The 21,596-nt window shown below is 50.5% G+C and overlaps 8 protein-coding genes across 8 annotated transcripts; 5 read left to right on the top strand and 3 right to left on the bottom strand.

The window, feature by feature from the left end:
• Positions 1–1,271: 1,271 nt before the first annotated feature.
• On the top strand, positions 1,272–2,219 carry Pmar_PMAR007001 (Acyl-CoA dehydrogenase, putative; the record flags this gene model as incomplete). Its single annotated transcript, XM_002783427.1, has 1 exon — positions 1,272–2,219. One exon carries the CDS (start codon positions 1,272–1,274, stop codon positions 2,217–2,219), a length of 948 nt encoding a protein of 315 aa, XP_002783473.1.
• A 73-nt stretch (positions 2,220–2,292) lies between these two features.
• On the top strand, positions 2,293–2,614 carry Pmar_PMAR007000 (acyl-coa dehydrogenase, putative; the record flags this gene model as incomplete). The annotated part of the gene is made up of 2 exons (XM_002783426.1): positions 2,293–2,370; positions 2,414–2,614. 2 exons carry the CDS (start codon positions 2,293–2,295, stop codon positions 2,612–2,614), a joined length of 279 nt encoding a protein of 92 aa, XP_002783472.1.
• Positions 2,615–3,280: 666 nt separating this feature from the next.
• On the bottom strand, positions 3,281–5,526 carry Pmar_PMAR006999 (conserved hypothetical protein; the record flags this gene model as incomplete). Its single annotated transcript, XM_002783425.1, has 7 exons — positions 3,281–4,033; positions 4,083–4,241; positions 4,292–4,475; positions 4,531–4,646; positions 5,014–5,077; positions 5,124–5,257; positions 5,434–5,526. 7 exons carry the CDS (start codon positions 5,524–5,526, stop codon positions 3,281–3,283), a joined length of 1,503 nt encoding a protein of 500 aa, XP_002783471.1.
• A 139-nt stretch (positions 5,527–5,665) lies between these two features.
• On the bottom strand, positions 5,666–5,975 carry Pmar_PMAR006998 (hypothetical protein; the record flags this gene model as incomplete). Its single annotated transcript, XM_002783424.1, has 2 exons — positions 5,666–5,818; positions 5,862–5,975. The coding sequence occupies 2 exons, from the start codon at positions 5,973–5,975 to the stop codon at positions 5,666–5,668; spliced, it is 267 nt and encodes an 88-aa protein (XP_002783470.1).
• A 743-nt stretch (positions 5,976–6,718) lies between these two features.
• On the bottom strand, positions 6,719–8,949 carry Pmar_PMAR006997 (heat shock protein 60, putative; the record flags this gene model as incomplete). Its single annotated transcript, XM_002783423.1, has 10 exons — positions 6,719–6,910; positions 6,959–7,100; positions 7,150–7,317; positions 7,369–7,490; positions 7,535–7,733; positions 7,787–7,905; positions 7,956–8,087; positions 8,134–8,262; positions 8,306–8,431; positions 8,485–8,949. 10 exons carry the CDS (start codon positions 8,947–8,949, stop codon positions 6,830–6,832), a joined length of 1,683 nt encoding a protein of 560 aa, XP_002783469.1. The 3' UTR covers positions 6,719–6,829.
• Positions 8,950–9,860: 911 nt separating this feature from the next.
• On the top strand, positions 9,861–11,594 carry Pmar_PMAR006996 (hypothetical protein; the record flags this gene model as incomplete). Its single annotated transcript, XM_002783422.1, has 10 exons — positions 9,861–9,919; positions 9,963–10,122; positions 10,171–10,329; positions 10,375–10,455; positions 10,498–10,586; positions 10,641–10,812; positions 10,866–10,987; positions 11,140–11,307; positions 11,349–11,481; positions 11,568–11,594. 10 exons carry the CDS (start codon positions 9,861–9,863, stop codon positions 11,592–11,594), a joined length of 1,170 nt encoding a protein of 389 aa, XP_002783468.1.
• A 2,270-nt stretch (positions 11,595–13,864) lies between these two features.
• Pmar_PMAR006995 (3-5 exonuclease, putative) lies at positions 13,865–16,280 on the top strand. The gene is made up of 7 exons (XM_002783421.1): positions 13,865–14,462; positions 14,510–14,637; positions 14,682–14,823; positions 15,337–15,514; positions 15,557–15,826; positions 15,879–15,989; positions 16,145–16,280. The coding sequence occupies exons 1-7, from the start codon at positions 13,893–13,895 to the stop codon at positions 16,246–16,248; spliced, it is 1,503 nt and encodes a 500-aa protein (XP_002783467.1). The 5' UTR covers positions 13,865–13,892; the 3' UTR covers positions 16,249–16,280.
• A 786-nt stretch (positions 16,281–17,066) lies between these two features.
• Positions 17,067–18,409, top strand: Pmar_PMAR006994 (hypothetical protein; the record flags this gene model as incomplete). The annotated part of the gene is made up of 2 exons (XM_002783420.1): positions 17,067–17,268; positions 17,328–18,409. The coding sequence occupies 2 exons, from the start codon at positions 17,067–17,069 to the stop codon at positions 18,407–18,409; spliced, it is 1,284 nt and encodes a 427-aa protein (XP_002783466.1).
• Between the last annotated feature and the right edge of the window lie 3,187 nt (positions 18,410–21,596).

Raw genomic sequence — 21,596 nt, 5'->3', positions numbered from 1 at the left:
ACGAGTTATATCACCATCTAAATAGGTGATGTTTCTATCGTTCAAGTTGAGGTCTGTGAAGAACTCTCGGAGTACGAGAGACTCCGCTGTGACGTTCGGGTGCAAGCAGCTGCCCACTGCGGCAACTATTCGTACGAAGTCCAATGACTTGCTTGACCAGTCCATAGCGCCTGGCTCCATGACGGCGATCCCTACAGTACGGTACACATACAGTAGGCACAGGAAGACTACTCTCCATGGCTTCATATTCTCTAGTGCACTCGCGTTCCTCGGTGAGTCGCATCGATTTCGCGATGTCTCGTTCGAGTTCTTTCTTTGAGTGTACCTGGGGGGGACCAGGGCCCTTTCTAGAAAAGTCTGTATCGAATACAAAGATGCTAGTGGTTGATCGGCCCCCGCGAAATCTCATCAGTCAATGACATGTCCTGTCGTTGATTCATGAGGCTACGCAAGGGCTGCGTCGCACTACCCTGTTAAACAGGGTAGTGCGACTCGCACTATGCGAACATATCAACTTAGAAAACGTCATTTTTTGATGGTACGTTTGTGCGTGCCAGGTCTAGGCATCACAGTCGGCTTCTGATGCAATCTCTTTCGAATGAAAGTTCATCGTAGAGGAATTTTTCCCGCACTAGTTCCACCCCTCAGGGAGACTCACCGCGCCCTCGACAATGTCCACTCCTGTTCTGTCCCTGAGTAGCCAGCGGAAGGCCTCGTACAGACTCAATTCGCATGGATCGGATGGCATTTGGGAGGAATCTCTATCGGCTACTATCCAACTTCGCTACCGACACAACTTGGCACACTTGGACGGCCTTAATCTTCCGCAACGTTTTTGTACTTTGCATGATTTGTCTATGATGATGGCGACTTTCAAATGATATGTGGTTGAGCTTCATGATCGTATAATCTATGATGTTAGACACGTGTATTATCCCGTTCCCAATAGTAAAACGTTGAACTGCCTGACTGGCGCTTTTAACTCGCTATGAGTGGTTCAGGAGGAACCTCGGGTGCCACAAGTCTCCCATTATAATTTAATCACGACGGAGTTATTCGCTGTGAATGATATGATCATAGGTTACGTCGTGGTTGTCCTGCCGCGGCCTTCTATGTTGTGCCTGTGAAGAGTGTGAGTGACGTCGGAGAGTGTTTAGATGTTTCGGTGCATCACTTCTGTGTACCTTTCGTGAACGGGTTTATGCTTATAGAGATGTGTTTTACTTCAGTGACTACGTACGTGTAGCGCTAAGGTTAGTCCGCGTTGATCTATGCCCGTTGTTGCCAAGGAGACCTTCGGATCTCCCGTCCCGTACGCGGAGCCTAGTTGGTACACCAAGGGCCACAGCAGCCCCTACTACACTCAGTCCCACGTTGAGTGGCGGGCCAGGTGCCGCAAATTCGTAGAGGATGAGGTCATGCCCAACGTCAGTGAGTGGGAGAAGGAGAAGGCCATTCCCATGGAGATCTACGCAAAGTGCTATAGGGCTGGCCTCCTGCCCAGTTTGGTCGGCCCCAAGGGTTACGACTATGCCGACCCCGCCGTTGCTGCCAAGCCCCAAGGCTTCGACTACTTCCACGAGCTCATCTTCATTGACGAGCTCTGCAGGTGTGGATCTGGTGGCGTCATGTGGGGTATGATGGGTGGCCTCAACATTGGTTTGCCAACTGTGTTAAACTTTGGTACGTCTGAGATGAAGGCAAGGGTCGCCCCTCCTTGTGTACGTGGAGAGAAGAATATTTGCCTGTGCATCACGGAACCTCACGCTGGCAGTGATGTGGCCAATATCAGGACTACTGCTAAGCTCACTCCGGATGGAAAGCATTACATCGTCAACGGTCAGAAGAAGTGGATAACTAATGGTATTTTCTCCGACTATTTCTCTGTCGCGGTCCGCACAGGTGGCTCTGGCATGAAGGGAATATCTATGCTGTTGGTCGAAAGGGGCATGCCTGGTCTCAAGACCACCAGACTGGACTGCCAGGGTGTGCTATCGAGCGGCACTACTTTCGTTGAATTCGATGATGTGAAAGTCCCCGTGGAGAACCTTATAGGTAAGGAGAATGACGGCTTCAAGGTTATCATGTATAACTTCAACCATGAACGTTGGGGCCTCATCATACAGGCTGTGCGGTTCTCGAGGATCCTCTATGAACTCTCGTTCAAGTATGCACAGAAGAGAAAGACCTTTGGCAAGACCCTTATGGAACATCCGTGATTCGCTGGAAGTGGCAGAGATGTCCAGACAGATTGAGGGGACCAGTCATTGGCTTGAAAGCGTAACTCACCAGATGTCAACTATGCCGTGGGTGGAAAGTATGGACGCTTTGGGAGGCACCATTGCTCTGATGAAGGCCCACAGTACTAAGGTAAGAGATGGGGTTGTCTGCAGTTGCCATTGATGGTTTTCAGGTGTACGAGTACTGTGCTCGAGAGGCGGCCCAAATATTCGGCGGAAATGCTTATACAAGGAGTGGCCTCGGCGAAGTGGTGGAACGGCTTTATCGTGATGTCCGTGCTTTGGCTATTCCTGGCGGCTCGGAGGAGATCTTGCTGGATCTGGGCATCAGGCAGGCTGATAGACAGTATAAGAAGGCTATGAGCAAACTATAATGCCTACTATGGCGGAATCTCGAGATTTGTCGTAAGGAGCTGCTGGTCTACTCAGCGGCTTCTCGTAGTCGTTTTTAATAATTTTATCATAATCGCCTTCTTGAGTTAACGTAGTGAGAAGACGGGGTTGATGCTTTCGATGGAAGACTGTATTCGCAGTGTAAATAGCCACTATGACGTGACCCCCAATCGCACGTCGGTAAGGGTGACCTTGTTAGGAGTGATTCACCCAGATCAGCCTGTACTGGTAGAGACTTGGTGTGTTCTTAGAAATTGATAACCTATCATTACCAGCTCGCTGTTGAATTTTCCTCTCTCTCGAGTATTAAGTTGGGTTGTCGAATCCCTTTGAATGTCAAGATGGAACTTCCACTACTATTAAGCGCTACTTTTTCATGATGGAGTTTATCGTCACGAGGCTCGGAGGGGGTGGAGCCAAATACACAGGCAGTTATACTTATCTAACGAATCAAATCTACTACTACGGCTACTCGACCGACTGCGACTACAGAATGATTTCTATTGGAGCGAACTCTACCAATTTGACGTCAGCAACGATGGCATGTGTTATTGCTACGACGCAGCTGTGACTACCATTTACGCATCGCATAGAGATATCAGAAACTTAATTCGACGGAAACGCGAATGAATCATGAAAGTATTGAACTATTTGCTCCCTCTCGCTTCGCCATGCCTTGTCTTGCGCTCTTTCACCCACATCTTGGCTTCCCATGGGAGTCTCGCTGGCTCGTCTTCTGGGGTATCGATTTCTTTCCACCTCTTTGCTGCTCGCCTTTGACGCCGAATATTTCTTGCCATCTCTTGTGGACTCCCAGCGCATAAACCAGGCGTCAGCGCATTCCCGATCTCGACCTCCTCCTTCATACGCTCTTGGAGCTTCTTCAAAAGCTCCACTTCTCCCGGAATCGGCTCGACAGCGATCCGCTTCGGGGCCGGCACGCTTTCAGTTGACCCCTCTGGAGTCTCTTGTCCCCGTTCGACGTTTTGGTCTTCTTCATACCATCGATCGAGTCGCTCTCGGAGGAAGGTAGCCCGCTCTTGGCCGTCCATTTCGTTCCATTCCTGATCCCAGACGTGAATGACACGTCCTCTTGTTCCTCGCATGACGTGCCGATGCCTCAGGATGGCTTCACCCGTTGGAGTTTGACTTCGAGCCTGCATGTTGGCTCGGGTGCTCACTAAGATGGCTGCCTTGATGCCGGGAACCCACATATCAACCAGGAATCCGTCAAAGTCGTACATTCCTACACCAGGGCGTTCGATCTGGACAAGAGTGTCGCTTATCGAGGTCATGAGTTCGTCACTAGGAGCAGTAGAGAGCTGCAAGTCCCAGAAATGTGCGCGGCAATACTCAAGATACCTCTCCGTTCCAGCCGGGTCGAAGTCGGAATGTACAGCCTGATGAAACGCGAGATCTACAGCCCCTCAGTCCTGGACGGATTCTCACCTGCAGCTCGCGTAGAGTGGGAAAAAGCAGAGCACAGCGACTGTCGGAGGAGACGACTTCAGGAGTCAGCACGGCAAGGATGGGTTCACAGAAATCGGGATCTAACTTCTTCATCACCGCGAACGCCCAAAGCATATTAGTCAGGCCGAAAGCGGAGAACTGAGAACTTCATCAAACTCCACATGGTGAGGAGCATACGAAATGTTCACCTGGTTGAGACGCTCCAGTGCAGTAACTTGGAGTTGGGGGAACAGCTTAGCCCCAGTCCGAACCACCGCAAAGGCCCAGCATAACATAGAGGCTTGCTCCGCATTGAAGATGGTTATACGATGGTTGGTCGCCTCCACTAGGACGGCCCACAGCTGCGTTGATCCCGTCCGTGCATGAGCGTATCTGAGCGTGCTCAGAGCATGCAACCTTCACCACAACATACGAGGGAACCCTTTACCCAACGATGGTTTCCACAACATCGAGACTCTTGAATTCTCTAATTTTGCGGACAACAGTAGCTTCTGCAGCGTCATAGAACCAGGTCGGCTCAGTAGTCGAGGTCGATGGACTCATCTGACAGAGCGATCATCTTCATTTTTCATAGGGCATTTCAATACAAACCTTGCCATCGTGGTGTTCACTGCTCCAGCCTTCTGTCCTCTGAACTTTGCGACTGCAGAGTTGCTCACCGAAAACCTTCAGGCAATTCGATAACTGCCGTGGCGACATCGCAGATACGACCTCCAGACCTCGGTCCAGCAATAAGCGATACAGACCTGAGACTAGCAGTTCTCGCCGAGCACGAATCTACCAAGACTTAGGAAGCATCCACCAGATGAGTCCTCTCCTTACGTCCATCGCCGAGGCCATGTACGTTGTACGCAAAAACTATCCTCGAGAGACTCCCATGATCCATCGCGGATATCCTGGAGATTATGACCGGCTCGGCTCGATGGAACACAGCAGTTCCTTCCCTATAGGGATACTCACGAGAGCCGCACAACCTATATCAAGGCGGTCCTCGGCACTAGGAGATTCAAATTGCCTTACGAAGCCAAGGAGGCCAACACTTGCGCCAATTCCTGATCGGCTAGTCCCGTGAGAGCTTCGACGGAGAGCTGTGCTGTGATGGCCACTATCATGGTGGTCTGCTTCATCAGGCCGCTCGGCCATCGGGCATACACCTACACTTGAGCTTCGAATACAGCCGCTCCCTTTCATGGCAGAAAAATACTACCCTGAGGATTCTCACTACATCCGCGATTTTGTGAGCCCTGCGCTGCATCTGGTGTAGTAGGAAAGGGTACGCCCCCTTTAGAAAGTGCACGGGTTTATGTGATGACTTCCGCGTCATGGCCACGCAAACGTTAGCGAAATCCCCAGGGGCGAACTCTCCAGCCTGAACACGCTTATTGACGCGAGCGTGGCACACAGATTGCTTCCCTTCAAACATGAGATGATATGAAAAACAGAATTAGAAAACAGGGTACGAAGAGCTAACATATGAAGCCTCAACGAGCATCTATCCTCTTCTACAGTGAACCCCAGAGATGCACCGTCCGAATTGATTCCGTCCCAACGTCCAAGCCTCCTCACTCAAGGAGTACCCTGTGCGCCACATTGTTTATGATACTCTCCCAGAACGCCTTCCCACCGGCCTGCACGTCCGCATAGGCCCGAGTCACTTCAGCGATCTGGTTCGTAGTCATGCTGGGGAGCAACGTCATGATCGGCGATTCGATGTGCTGAGCAAAGACGCTGGCAGCTCTCAGAGTCCGAGATCGCTACCTTAAAGAGGCCCATATCCCGCCAGTTCAGCCGGACCAGGGTCCTCGGAACAGCGACGAGGGAGTCCAGCGGCAACGTGTCAACGTAGCGTATAAGATCGTTGAGTATTCGCATGAAGCACTTATGATTAACGATCTGCAACGGCGATTTGCATAGGTAACACCGAAACAGTATCACCGTTATTTTTTCATCTCGCGTGGAACGTTCCATTTCTCCTGCGAGGATGTACAGGAGACGACAAATGTCCGAACCACGGCACTGTGAGCGGTTGAGGGTATAATAGCTCCACACCTACGGCGAACGCGTGAGCACTGTGGGAAAATAGTCAATACATGTGATGGAGACAAAACGAGGATACTGAGGAAACTTCTCATTGGTTCCTGTAAAACCCAGATTCGTATGTAAATTTCATAAATAGCGACGAAAATTCCGAGCTCAGCTGAAGAAAGGGAACATGAACTCCAACACTACACGTGCGCAGTCAAATCTAGCCCCGAGCGACACACGGCACTAGCGTGACGGCAGACACCAGTCATTACATCGTCAGCTGACCGGAGCCCTTCGACCTCCATTTTCCGTTTATCCACGATCTCGACCTCAGGAGCCACAGAAAAGCACCGGCTGACGTGCCTACTGTAAGCCCGTGGGAGCGATAGTTGCCAGAGGCCAAAGCTTCGTGGGGCAATCATAAAGAGACTCAAACACTGGACACAACCGACACAACCTTCGAGGCCGCGACGAAAGAAAGGGAGACAATGCTCAACTGATCAGCCTTGGACAGAGTAGAGATACCTCGTTGGATAAATTAACAACTACGCCCAACTTCATTGTGTGTTAGAAACGATTGTCGGGTATTTTCTGTCAGAGCTCAGGTTGATAAAGATCGGAAACACTCAAGTATATCTCAGCCACTCTATGTGCCCTACTGCCTACTGACAATCGCGTCCTCCGAGCTACAGGTCGGCACTCTACATCATACCACCCATACCTCCCATACCGCCCATACCGCTCATATCAGGGGCCGCGGGGGACTTCTCCTTCTCAGGGACCTGAAAGCACACATGCACAATATGTATAGCCTAGCAGGAGCTCCTCACATCGCAGATGACAGTCTCAGTGGTAGTCATCAAACTAGCAATACTGGCGGCATCAGCCAAGGCCGTCCGTACGACCTTGGTGGGGTCAATGATACCCTGTTGGAGCATGTCGACGTACTCAGAGGTCTGGGCGTTGTATCCCCTACCATACAATGCATCTCAGCCAGATGAATATTCAGCCGTGGACTTACTTGTGGTAATGGTCATCACTGAGGAGTTTCTGCACCACGACGGCACCCTCCTCACCAGCGTTCTCGACAATAGTCTTACAAGGCTGCTTGCACGCTGAACGAATGATGTTGCAGCCGACCTCCTGGTCGAAGTTGTCCAATTTCATGTCATCCAACTTCTTGCTAGCTCTGAAGAGGAAACAAAGTCAGAGCCACCAAATGCATTCCCTAAATGGTCACCTCAAGAGAGCGGACCCACCGCCGGGCACGATACCCTCCTCCACAGCGGCCTTGGTGGCGTTGAGGGCGTCATTGAGACGATCTTTGACCTCGGACACCTCCACTTCGGAGGAACCGCCAACCTACAACGTAATCAACAACACACCCAGAAATCAGCAATGCTCACCTTGATGACGGCAACACCCCCACTCATCTTGGCGAGACGCTCCTTGAGCTTATCCTTCTCGTACTCACTACTGGTGTTGTCAATAGCATCACGGAGGGTCTCGCATCTGTCATCTATCTCCTCTCGAGCTCCCGCACCGTCAAGGATAATGGTGTCGTCCTTCTTGACGGAGACAGACTTGCATGAGCCCAGCAATGCACTGAATACCACCGAAATACTCTCAAGACACTGAGAGTGAACTACCAAACTTACGGGTCGAAGTCGTCGCTGAGCTTGGTGCCAGTCTCCTCACTGACCACCTCGCAGCCGCAAACAGTAGCGATATCCTGCATCTGGGACTTGCGGTTATCGCCGAACCCGGGGGCCTTGACCTACACCACACCAAACTCCTGTGTGCCGAGCCAATCGTCAAGACACTTACAGCGCAGACCTTGAGGCCACCACGGAGCTTGTTGACAACGAGAGTAGCCAGAGCCTCTCCATCGACGTCTTCAGCAATAATAAGGAGGGGTCGCTGTAGTTTTACCACGTACTCGAGCACGGGGAGAATGGACTGGAATAAAGAGTAAATTACAACCCAACAAGGGAGGACTCCTCACCTGAATGGAGCTGATCTTCTTCTCATGCACCAAGATGAGAGGATTCTCAAACTCGACCGACTGAGTCTTGTTGTTGGTGACGAAGTAGGGGGAAATGTAACCACGGTTGAACTGCATGCCTTCCACAACCTGAGCGGAATCTTATGCTTTGATGAGTCAATCGACGCCCTACCTCCAGCTGATGCTCCATGGTCTTGCCGTCCGACACGGTAATGGTGCCGTCCTTGCCGACTTTCTCGAAAGCCTCAGCGATGAGACTGCCGATGGTCTTGTCGCCGTTGGCAGCAATTGTGGCGACCTGAGACAAGACGACGACTCAGATGAGAGAAGACGTACAAATACAAAAAATACCTGTTGAATTTCCTGGGCGGTTGAGATAGGCTGGGCACGAGCCTTGAGCTCATCCATGACCACCTTCACTGCAGCGTCGATGCCCCTCTTCAAGTCCATTGGGTTCATGCCAGCAGCGACCGCCTTGCAGCCCTCACGGTAGATGGCCCGAGCAAGTACTGTACTAGTGGTAGTGCCATCACCAGCAATGTCGTTGGTCTTGGAAGCCACCTGTTTGATGAGAGCGGCTCCGACGTTCTGCATCTTGTCGGGGAGGTCGATGGCCTTGGCGACAGTGACACCATCCTTGGTGACCTTAGGGGACCCGAAGCTCTGCTCGATGACCACGTTGCGACCCTTAGGGCCCATGGTAACGGCCACAGCATCGGCGATACGGTTAACCCCGACTAGCATACGTGAGCGGGCCTCAGCGCCATGGAGGACCTCCTTGGCGACTCCCATGCAGGTGGACGAGCGCGACAGCATTTTGTGGTGATAAAAAGAGAAACTAAGGGATGGACATTCTCTCACCATCAGGAGGTTCCGAATTGAGGAACGCCTTCTTCCCGAATTGAGTCGGTGTTCGTGTTGCCGATCGTGGCTCAGACAGTGCCGTGAACCCCTGTCGTTGAAGTAAACTCAGACACAAGGAAAGCTTTGCTGAGGTCATTCCTGATCTCCGGTAAGCCTCTGAAGTTGGGCAGAGGGTAGTCTGAACTACTGTTGCTCACGGAGCTTAGGAATCTTTAAGGATCGTAAGTAAGCAAGATACCCTCGCGCGCGCCAAAATCTATGCAGTGATGAAACTTGACAGCTTGGTACTCTGAGTTCTCCATAGGGTCGTTCAGTAAACCGATTTCTAAACTCGCGGCGTGTTCAATAGACCTTCAAGAGCCCACCCAGGATTAGATATCACATGTAAAACTCGATCTTGGGAGCGCTCTTAGAACTCTGGAGAGGTCTACTGAACCTCACCCCATCATAATCGTTTCCGGAATTGCTCACTACACGTGTAATACGATGCTAGCATCGATTCTGAATTGATCCACAATTGATTCAATGAGCCTGGGGCATGGTTCGATTCGGACGTTGTTCTCATTGGTAGGTAGATGGTAACGCTGACGATGTTGGACTGTTATCACTTGTGCGAAGTTATCACGTTTCCGCCTACCTTCCTAGGTTCGAATATTCCTTATTGGGCCCATCCAGTACTTGAATTAACCCGTGTTGGTATTGCGGCTTTTCATCTTCCCCCCCCCCTGGAGTTACCTTCGTGATCAAGCGTTGTTATGAAGCACAGAGTTGTTCACTCATCCGCAGTGAAACTTGAGTATGGGTGCGCGCTAGCCTACATAATTTTTCTGTAGTAAATTTTACAGTAGGACTGTCGTCCACAAATGATATTTGATACAACTGATCTCGTCTACTATCTGATCAGCATCCCTCTAACACTACTGTAGGTCCTCTGAGGATGTCTTGGTCGGCGCATCTATCTTCAGGCTCTGTCGGCTCCTAGTCCCGTCATTGACCACAACGCGGACGCCATCGCTGAGGGTACCAGAAGTTGATGTGGTGGTGGAGTCACGAACGAACACTGGTTCGAATTCTGTTAAGGAGTCGGTTGAGACTGCTAGGGAGCACCAACCCGCTTCGGAAAATGTAGTGCGGAAGACCGCTAGAGGTTCTTACCGTTGCTTCAACGTTCAGACTGTCACTGAAACGAATGATAACACTGCACGAGTGAATGAGATAGCTGCTGCAATTGGTGGAACATCCAGAGTCGAGGAATCAGAGGAAAAGGCGATGCATGCCCAAGTGCCTCCAATTGAGGTGGAGAACAAGTCCATTAGGAAGAACACTGTAGAGGTAATCAGGAACACACTAACATGATGCTGTAGGATTCCTATTCAGCAACAGCAGCATGTGGTGACGAGGAACAGTGGAGAGGTGACGGCTCAGGAGGGAGGGGCTCCAGGCTTGGTGTCTTACAATGTGAGCAAAGATCAGATTCGTCCGCTGCTGATATGTGATCAGGGCACCGTTGTGACTCGACATAATTACAACCAGCCTACCCCGAACGAATTCGAGATCCAGAAGAGCATCCTTGTCGCTGCTAATGCACGGTGGGGGGCTCTACCTCTATTGATTTTCGAGGGAGATCAAAAATCTGATATCAGATCCGTCAAGGGCCTGCTCGAAATCGTGGACACGCACGTAACTCAACTGAACTCCGTCAACGTTTCAACTCTAATACACCGCCTGGCCAGCATAACTCAGAACCACGAGCAAAGTCAGAAGGCATTGACTCGCGACCATCGGATGAAAAAGGTGCTCCGAAGAGCCGTCGAGGTGAGTACTGTATGGGCCGACCCTACAGTAGTCATTGCATTGATCATCAACAGTTGGCGCGGATTTCGAGCTGCCAGTCATTGTCCAACATATCCTGGGCGGTTGGTAAGCTGCAGTTGAGTGATGAGAAGGAGGTGGTGGAGGCCATCGTAGGTGCTGCTAAGACTCGACTAGAGTAAGCACTCGGGTTTGGAACTATTCGGATGGTATTAGTAACTGCTCTGTTCAACAGAGTCTATGAGGTTTGCTAGTTGTAGCCAAGCCTTGTTTTATGAGGATATGAATCCACCGGGGCAATCTAGTATCATGTAGCTTCGTGCGTGCTAGGCACTTCCGTCCACAGAACTTCTCCAACATGCTTTACGGCCTCTCCCGAGTTAATCATTACGATAAAGCATTGATGGAAATGGTTGCCAAGAGGGTGTTGGGAACTATACACAATTTCAAACCGCAGGAAGTGTCGAATCTCCTATATGCTTACGGACGTCTCAACTGGTGAGGACTGAGCATTTCCTCAACCAGAGGATTCATTGCAGTTTCCACGAGGAACTGTTAAAAGAAATCTGCGACTGTGTTGCGATCTTGACGCCTCATTACGATGGCCATGGTATCGGCAATATCATGTGCTCACTCGCAAGGCTGAATTATCCCGACAAGAAACTAATGGATGTAAGTCAGCACTGATGGGATTAGACAACTTCGTCAACAAATGATTCTGAACATACAGGGTGAACCAAACAGTTATGCATATCTAGATTTTCGAGATGGCTTCCTCCAATTAGGGAATATGATTATAGACTATGGAACGCTTCTGCAACGTTGTCAATCGATCCACATTGTTATCATGTTGATGTTACTCAAAGTTGTCTTTCGAACTCTCGAAAATTGAAGGTGTTGAAAATATTACTATTATGGTTTGTATCACACTGTATGACCAGTACAGTAGTTATAAAGCACATGCTAGGCTAGTGAAACAAGAGTAGCACAAGAATTTAAAATCTAGCAAAGACATTTATGTACCTAATTTCATCCAGTGTGCTAGAGTGTGCGCATGGTCACCCACATGTGTTGGTGACAATATGAAAACTCTGAGGAAATTTTAAAAAATCATTGTTAGTCTCAGTACACTTTATCGTATATATTCTCCCAATCCGTATATAAACTTCTATGATTAGTGAGTAAACTATTGAGCTCAGCTGAGGAGAGCGAACATTTTTTTGCAGCACTGATTTCCTCACGAGCATCAACGACCGTCCTTCTTTAGGCAGTAGCTGCCGATGTGGTACGAACGCCTCACAAGTACAGTAAGTTCCTGATCGCGAAGGTATTGCGGCCTATGCACACTATGGGGTATTCCAACTTGCCGATGTTGATGACGACCAGCAAGTCAGTGCTTTTTGATCGTGGTCGTCGTGAGTTCAGGACACTGTTGTTAGGTTCGTGCTCGATCATGTAGGAGCTATTCGCATTGAAGAGATAACCACCGTACTGCAAGGCTTCCAGCAAGTGGTGCCATTTACTGTATGGCGATGGTCAGTAGTCATCTTGCCAGGAAGGAATTAGAGCGCCGCCTACTGCTTCGGAGGACGACGTCGGGCCGACCATCGTTCGCCCGACCTCGGACATCAGTTTGATTGAATACGGAGCGGCTTCATATCGAGTGGATGCACTCATGCAAGCGGCCGCTCTGAAGCTCTCAACAGTGGCTAAGTTGGAGGAAGTCTCATTGGAGAAAATAGTGCGCCTTGCTAGTGTGTGGTCCGCTGAGATGTAGTGCTGATGCAGGTGGGACTGTTCAACCTGATGGCGCGACTGGGGATGAAGTCAAAGACTTCCAACGGCGGCTTCCTCTTGTCGACTTGTGCGAGGATCCTCCAGAATCTCGACACTCTAGGAGTGGACCAGATCAAATCGGTGGTAGGTTGGTCATTAGATAGAGCCAAGAGCTGCTCGTGTGCACATCTACTCGTCGGAATTGAAGCTCCTGGAGAGTCTTGGTGAATATCGAGCTTGTTGTTTTAGTTGCAATCCTGTTCTATGATGGAGTTGGCCTTGACCGCTTTCGAGGAGAGGTTGCTGAGCGAGATCGCTGATCCTAGTGACTCATTTGCTCTGCCTAGCCGCCGCGCCACAGTGCCGTCTACAGCGACTGGGACGGCCTCCTGTTCGTCCCCGCAGTCATTGATGGATGCTGCGGGTAGCTCAGCTGGGGAGGCCGATCTGTTCGCGGGGAGCGACGCTAATATGCTTCTGCCTGAGTCGATTGCGGGGTGCGGGTGGAATCCCGAGTCACTAGAGTTCCTGTTGGAAACTGACGAAGACCACAGTCGTGGCCATAATGCAGCAGTAAAAGGCGACCTGTATCATCATCACCTCAACGGCACCAGTTGGTAGTCGGCGAGATGCGTTTTGATATTGAGTTCATGGTCGTGTACTTTCGCTTAATGATTGTCGTAATGATCACATGGAAGACATTTGGGTGTTGTGTGGAAGTAATCTGGGCTCGAACAACTTCTTGAGCAATGCAGGTGAACGCGGGTTCGATGCACGTATTTACCCTCTGCCGTCTGGACTCGAGGCAAAATATTTTCCATCATCATGGAAAGAGTAGGAAATACCTCTGATGATAGACTTGTTGGATGTGCGAGCGAGCCTCTGCACGCGCGTGCTGTCCCGATGAAATTCCTCAGCAGAATGGATACTGTAACCTTCCCCCACGAGGGTAGAGCAGTGGTGGATAGTCTAGAGGACTCCGTCGTTAGAGATCATACAGTGAAATAATAAGTGCCGGACAACTGAGTTATAGATGCGACTATTCTCGTAGCAGGTAAGAGTAAATCTTGCAATCTTGCAAATTCTCAACGCATTTCCTTCGGTATCATGTTGATTATTCGCTCGAAGTGATGCGTATTTGGAATCGCCGATTTGGCACAGAAAGGGTATATACTGAATCCGAATTAGTATAGAGAGAATGTAGTGAACACATCTTTCCCCCTTATTGGAGTCATGAGCATCATATAAGGGTGACGGCTTGCGAGGACATGTTCGAATCTCTTGGCCGTAGGCATGCCTTCCCTGTAATGTCTACTACTACTACTTACCATACGCCATCTACATCATCATCATTCCGATGCGGTGGTCCCTTCGTCTCGGCTACCCTCCACTCCTTCGGTGGTGAAATTGTCGTTAAAGAGGCGCTACCTACCGGCAAGTGGGATGATGACGAGGCCCTCAAGGAGCGCTTCCAGAAGGCTGGTGCTGTTGGCATCGACTTTGAATGGAAGCCTGATAAGACTCCTGCTACCAATCACCCCATCTCGCTGGTCCAGCTCGCCACCGAGGACCTCGCGTTGCTGATTCGGACTAACACTCATCATGTATTGCCGCAGTGGGTGCGCGACCTCCTGAACGACCCGAAGAAGGCCAAAGTCACTATTGGCTTTGATGTTTCTGATCACGCGAAACTGCAATTCACGTTTGATTTGGAGTGCAATAACGTCATCGACTTGTACGAAATTAGTAAGAAAAACCGCAGTGTTCCTCGTGGTGGTTTGAAGCGCATTGCGCATCATTTTGGCTACTTCCTGCGCAAGGACAAGAAGATCTCGATGAGCGATTGGTCCGCTACGGAGCCTCTCAGTGACATCCAAGTGGGCGTAGAAATAACCTTCACTACGGCATCAGCTTTCATGGTCAGATTCATTACGCGGCTGATGACGCTTTCTTTCCACTTCTGCTTGTGGCTGAGCTGGGCGGCCTATTGAATTCAGGCGTGAGGATGGAGAGTCTCAAGGAAAACGTGAAGGTTGTTGATAATAAGGACAAGTAAAGTGGTGGCCACTTGATTGGGTCTTGAATGTGGTACTTAGATACGATGCTATGGTTAAGAAGAGGGCGACAGTGGTAGACACTTTGAAGACGGACAGAAGTCAGCAGAGCATAGACGGTTGGGCTGCAGCTAGTCGCGTTGAGCCTGGCATCGATCGGGACTTCCTATTGTGCAATAGAGATGTAGCAAATGAAGGGTATGGAGGTGAATTCCGTGATTGTACTTATAATTACCCAGGGCCTTATTATTATTACTATTATTATTCATACCAGCAATCGCCGAACTCGTGTAGTGGTTATAACTTTGTACAGCAAGGTGAGGAGCAGTTCTACTGTGGCGCTCCTGGAGGCTCCATGAGCTTTCCCTATCCAAATGAAGAATTATACAATTATTATTATTATACCACTCCTGCCTCAACTTCCCTCGGAAATGTCACGACGCCGTCGGTCAGCTACGACAACCTCCACTAAAAGCATCGATGTGTTGTCGTCCTTGAGGCTAAAGAGAGTTTGTCTCTTTCCTGTACCAAAGTTGGCGACGCTCTCGGGTTTTGCGTTCTCCCGTTACAAAGGGAGTCGGGAAATGAATAGATCCAAAGAAAATAGATGACTCTCTTTCGGAACGAGTATCGGTCATTGTATGCGAGACGATTTGAAAGAAAGTTGGTATCAGAATACACGAATACCCACGTTTAGGTATTTGAGTGGCGACGAAAGGATAAAGTCCTTCAAATTCGACTTCGTGCTGGTGGGCTGGGCCTCGAGGAGAGCTCTTCTGAATCGGAGGAGGATGACGCTGAAGGCGACTTTGGCGTTTTGAAAAAGCGCCTCGCGCAAAAGCTAGTCGCCGAATGGGTTCCCGAAAACGTGCTAAGTAAGTGAGGATTTGAGATTGCCAATATGAGATTTGTTTCAGCGGCCAGCTCTAGCAAACGCGAGAGATTTCGTCAAGAAGCATTGTCCCATCCGGAAGAAATCGAGGCGTGTTTCGATGGCGATTTTTCGCGCTACATGTTCCGTCTGAGGCACCACCCATTGGCGGCTGACAGGAAGGCGGTAGTGGATAAAGTGGCCAAGTTCATGGAGATGACGCCTGATGAAGTGGAGGCTCGCATAGAAGGGGACGAGAAGCTGCAGGCGTGCATGGAGAGGCTGGAGACGGCTATGGTCAATACGGCTTCGGAACGTAGTATCTTTGTGGGCCTATTCCGTATCTTGTATGCTTGAACCTTGGATAGGGAGCGTGGTGATGGGCTTGGTGGCTCGCTTCACAGTGCTTGCGGATGGTGAATGTAAAGATAAAGAGTATAAGCGTCTGTTAACGCAGTGGATCAAGGCTCTGTGTGATGGTAAGAACGGGATCGAAGTTCTGAGGAAATTTTGGTTTCTGTACATTTCTACCCGAATTCGTGGGTAGGCTTCTGTGATCAGTGAGGAAACCGCACATATATTTCAACACTGGTTGGAAAAGGCTTACATTGAAATTTCCGGCGTGCATGTTCAGAGCGCAAGGATGCCCCTAGTATACGGGAGGAGATGAAGAAGAGGCTCGCTGAGGTGCGAGGGGACGATGAAAAGCCGCCCGTAAAACGTCAACGTACTGACTAGTTTACTTCCCAATCACTGAACGTTTCTACCAGCTCGTCGCTGAGGGATTCTCGTTGAACAATGCAAGGGGCGGTAGAGTCGGAGGGAATATCGAGAATTTCAGAATTTTTTCATGACAATACGAAGTGGCTGCAGCCGAAGCGAGGTCTGAGTTGGTTGCACAGTTAGTAGTCTTGGGAGGTGCGGGGTGGTATGAGGCGATCTCAGGTCAAGCTCGAGAAAGTACGCAGCAGATCGCCTTGACGGTGCTCCTGTGATGAGCATAACTACGCCCAAGACGAGTGAAGGCAGGAATAGCCCCCACTGTAGTGTCTGGTTCGTAGAGACTCTTTTGAGTGGGAATGTGGTCACCTCAACCTCCGCCGTCTAAGATGGAGGGCCCAGGGATCGAACCTGCGTCTAGCGCAAGAGAGTCCTCGACTGTATCTCATTTGACTACTGAGAGACGGCTCGATGAGCGAGCAAGGAGCCCTCCATCACTACCAGAGAAGAAGGTTGTTTCACCGCCGCCTCTGCCATGTAAGAGCAGTCCCGAGTCCAAGGACGCCGTAGCGGCAGCGGCAATTTCAGTCTGCTGAAGTATTCAACCGCTACCTAACGGTACTTTCCATGATGCGTCTTTAGCCCTCCGCGAACGCATCTGTTGATGATGGGACATTCGCTGACCTTCTGAAATGAAGATTTTTATCACCCATCTTATTCGAGTGTCCAGCATTGCTAGTTGTGGTAGTTCAAAGCCGTTTCATACGACCATGTGTGGAGCCTGTGTTCGGCGGGCCTTGAGACCACTTTGGCATAGGTAGAATCACAGAGGTCCAATGACCGTCAAGCCGAGCGGTGGCTTCACTCCACTGATGGAGCTCCCCGAGGTGGCCTATTCCTCCAGCAGTCTGCCGACGAGCCCGGGGGCGCACAACGCAATTGTGCTCATCGTGGGCGTCCTCATGATAACGTGGACGGTCCTTATCGGCCTTCGCCTCGTGAAGACGGTGAGCATTCTGAGGCACTTGCAGCCTGGGAGTAAGTGGGGCTTTTTATATCGCCGTGTTGTCGTGATGGTGTTTTCTGTACTTTTTCAGTATCCGGTAGCAGTGAGGATTGGAACTTCTCGGATGCATCTAGTGAGGACTCGAACACAACAGCGGAAAGCGGGCATCACCATCATCATGCTAAGGAGACACACGTTCTGACGGTTCCTCGTATGTCGGTCTACGCCGATGATTTCGATGCCATCACTCGGAAGCATGTTGCTCAAATTCTGCAAGCTTCTAGAGAGCTGAGGAAACCGCCTGTGCCAATACCATCCCTCAGCCTCTCCACCACGTTAACCTCAGTCGTTTACATTGGAGGAAAGCTCACAGTGAAGACTTCGTCCCCCTGCAAGGTCCACATTGCCACCGGTGTCAGTGCCAGCACCCTCGATGCACTCCTCAGCCCTGCATCTCATGCGGGTAGCAGCGGCCCCATGGGAGCCGCGGAACGGCGGGCTGCGAAACGGCATTGGTGGTTGAGCATAATGAAGGAGGCCTTGAAACCTACCCCTTTGCCGACAGATGAGGCTAGGCAGATGCGCTGGTCTCGTATCGTGCCGGAAGCTGGCGTGATGCCCCCCATGGTGGAGCCTCTGGCGCCGGCCTCGAGAGCCCATAGTGAGGACGATTGTCGCCTTGAACTTAGTGCCAGTATTGGCGGCTTGCAGCAGCACGATGGACTCAGCTTCTCCAATTCGAGACCGGACTTATTGAATAGACTACTAGCTCTCTGCACTGCTACCATCGACTCTGGTAGCTCGATGGATATTGTTATACCGCCGTTGGCTGGGGAGGTCTTCCCCCTCATGCTGTTGCTCTCTGAACCCACTCACGCCGGCTGGGTGCTCGCCCTTTGTGCGAACCAGACAGTTCTGGGCGAATTGGTCGTGACGGATGATGGAGCACTCAAGTGCCTTACCTTGTTCGGGCTCCGCCCTGAGGACGACAAGACGTGCATGATTTGCTATGACAACGTTCGTTCAGTAGCCCTTCTGCCGTGTGGTCATTGTTGCTTGTGTTACCGTTGTGCCCGGCATCTCAGGGACCAGAAATGTCCAATGTGCCGGACCGTTTTTGATGCCTATGTGACCATTCCTGTGCGCTTCCAACGAAGCAGTAGTAGTCTTTGAGGCTCGACGGAGAGCGCTCATGTACCATCACCATCCCTCTTGTTTGTATTGGAAGATCTCTTGCGTTGTAGCTCTCAAATCACAGCGACTGATTTTCGGTGTATCCGATGCTGGTGCTGGTTGTTTACTCGGCATAAATGGCTACGTGTGGGATCTGGGCTGTCTCCTGGGTCATTTCGCGACTCTTGCGTGAGCCCGAGTCCGGCGTGCCGACGGCCACGGACGACGGACCCTCCCTGCATCAACTCGAACCAGTCCGACCGTTGATTCCTCCGGTTCGGGATGGAACGAAGAGCTTGTGAGGCTCGATCGATTCATCATTTGTGGTACTATGATTTGCCGTTCGTAGACCTCTGCCCGTATTGCTCGATACGAGTAGCTCTACAACAGCCGATCTGGGCGATGAGGCCCTCCGATTAGCTGTCGAAAGTGGTGCTGCGAAACTGGTATGTTCAGATATAGTGTGACGACCGAGATCACAAATTTTACACTCTTGCGGTATTACTCTCTGATAAGACCGAGTCGATAATCTGTTCCCCAACTTCAGTGTTGGAATATATGTTTGGTATCCTCAGCTGAGTTCGGAAATTCTACGGAAATTCTTTCGAAGTAGAACTGTACAAGTAGCATCAACATCGACTCGATATTTCCTCGGAATTTCCCAATGAACATTCTCTCACACTGCTCAACTTCGAGGACAATGAACACGATGCGATATCTCATGCAGGTTTCGGAAGTACTGACGCGCCCTGGCACCGACATCGACCGGTTTTTTGATCGTTTTTCGTATCGTCATACAGCGCTCTTCATAGCCACTAAGCTCAATAGGATAGAGCTGATGCGTCTTCTTCTCGATGCTGGCGCCGACCCCAATCTAATTTGCACTAGTAGTGCCTCACTCCTACCGGCGATGTGACATTTAATGCCTGAAAGGTTCGCAAATCTATGAAAGAGATACCCTCGACTTCCACGAAACCGCACTTTATCACGCCGTGCGAACAGGCAAATTCGAGGCAGCTAGGATCTTACTTGCATATCCCATCACGGATGTGAATGTGATATGTCGGTGAGTGAGGCCAGGTGAACTCTGCCAGTCTCGGTGACGATGTTCGATGCTATCAGGCACGAATACATGCGTGGGGAAGAGGAATGGGGTGAGGTAAGAGTTTTCACTTTGTGTTCGGATTATGGATATTCTCTCCTGGATTTTCGTCGAAGTTCCTGGTGCGCTTCTAGGATATCGAGTCCATGACTTTCCGGGCGTTGGACGTGGTGCCGATCGGGCCAGGTGGGGAGGGCATTGCGGCGGAGCTTCGCAGTAGAGGCGCCGTCACGACCGCGGATGCAGCTTGATTTTTTCTCGGTAAAGTTCCTTCTTCAGCGCATAATCGTGGTGGGCGTACTTTTCTTCATTCCTCACTTCGACGTAGGTAGTATTGTGTGTCATGCAGTGGCTCGAGTATGTCAATTCAATGGTGACCTGGGAGCTCACGTTTGGTTCAGCATCCCATATGTATACTCAGTGCGCATAGGAAAGCCCGTAAACAGCTACCAAGTGGTCTTTTGACATATTAAAAGGCTATCCCATTTCACAATCATCCTTCCCCTAGCAGACGTCGTGGGCTTTCGGCAAGACAATATCCGTACAGGTTGATCTGCATCCGATGTAGTCTCCTTTCGTTCTAACTTCCCTCGCAATTTCGTAGCTGGTTAGGATGTGGAAGGTCACGTCTGATATTGATGATAGGAGATGATATATGTTATCAATCATCATCGAGGTATCTTTCGACGAGGTATGCCATACATTTGCCACGATTTTCCCTCATGACACAGGAAACATCGATGCTATTTCTACAATTGGACTTGGTTCTGGTTGCTTCCGCGTATAATTGGCTCGGCCAGCCTTCGTATACTTCTTCGCTCTTATCGGCTCCGATAAGTCCGTCTTGACCTCGTAGAGTCATCTGGCCGGACAGCGTCCAAGAGCGAGAGATAGAGAGAGGACGATGGCAACATTCAGTTTGATGACCAGCATTCGTTCTCATTGGGGCTACTCGGGGCATGCCCGCGGAGCCGATTCTATTGAGGAATTATACCTTGCGGTGTCATAGTTCCTCTGCCTGGATAATTCGTCTCTATTGAGGCACATCTTGGGATGGCATAGTTGCCCCGCCCGGAGAATTCCTCTCTATTGAGGCACATCTTGGGATGGCATAGTTGCCCCGCCTGGATAATTCGTCTCTATTGAGGCACATCTTGGGATGGCATAGTTGCCCCGCCTGGAGAATTCGTCTCTATTGAGGCACATCTTGGGATGGCATAGTTGCCCCGCCTGGAGAATTCGTCTCTATTGAGGCACATCTTGGGATGGCATAGTTGCCCCGCCTGGAGAATTCGTCTCTATTGAGGCACATCTTGGAATGGCATAGTTGCCCCGCCTGGAGAAATCGTATCTATTGAGGCAGATCTTGGGATGGCATAGTTGCCCCGCCTGGAGAATTCGATCTCTTCAAAATTGTAGCACCGGGTTGGCATCCGTAATCCCGTGAGTGTGTGTGTCCGGATCTGCATTGCTCGATTGAATTTCATTTAAGCCCTCGGTCGTTATCACAACGTGCTCGTAAATGCCCATGGCTCCTCGGCTTTGTATCATCACTCTGACAAAGTGCATTTTCCGCTTCCTGTTACTCCAACCGTGCTATACGGTGACCATATGGGAAACGGGAAGGAAACAGGGCCCTGTTCCAGTTCTCAAGCGCTGGCCTAGTCCGCGAAAGTTCTTCGACGATCTCTCGGATGTTCCTTTCGTAGTGAGTCAGGATGATGTTGTAGTGGCCATCGAACCACCATCAGCTAGATACGTTCAGCTGGGCTAGTGAATACCTCTGATCCTATATGGAGCGACGAAGGCCTATTGCAGGCTCTTGGTCCTCAATACAACCTGTGTGTTCACTGTTGCCCCGCTCGTCCCCACCACGAGGTTTCGTTTCAGCTCGGCAGTCGAAGTGGAGTTAACCGAGACCCGAACTATCCCAGCACTAAGGGATTTCCCCTTACCGAAGTAGCATAGACCTACCAGGATGGCTCCAACGGACTGTGACAGGTTCCTTAATTTGTACAGGACTGAAGAGCTATATTCAGTGTCACAGATGCCGGAAGGCATTCAACGTTACTACAAGCTCTTTCC

The sequence above is a fragment of the Perkinsus marinus genome (genome assembly GCF_000006405.1).
Source record: "Perkinsus marinus ATCC 50983 genomic scaffold scf_1104296937060, whole genome shotgun sequence".
Classification (NCBI taxonomy): Eukaryota; Perkinsozoa; order Perkinsida; family Perkinsidae; genus Perkinsus; species Perkinsus marinus.
This window is presented reverse-complemented; position numbering and strand designations above follow the sequence as displayed.

Excerpts from the sequence above, each read along its gene's own strand:
- Pmar_PMAR006995 (XM_002783421.1), top strand. The coding sequence starts at position 13,893 with ATGTCTACTACTACTACTTACCATACGCCATCTACATCATCATCATTC. Across the intron at positions 14,463-14,509 it reads AGCCTCTCAGTGACATCCAA|ATTCATTACGCGGCTGATGA; the intron begins GTGGGCGTAGAA and ends TTTCATGGTCAG. Across the intron at positions 15,990-16,144 it reads GATCAAGGCTCTGTGTGATG|AGCGCAAGGATGCCCCTAGT; the intron begins GTAAGAACGGGA and ends GTGCATGTTCAG.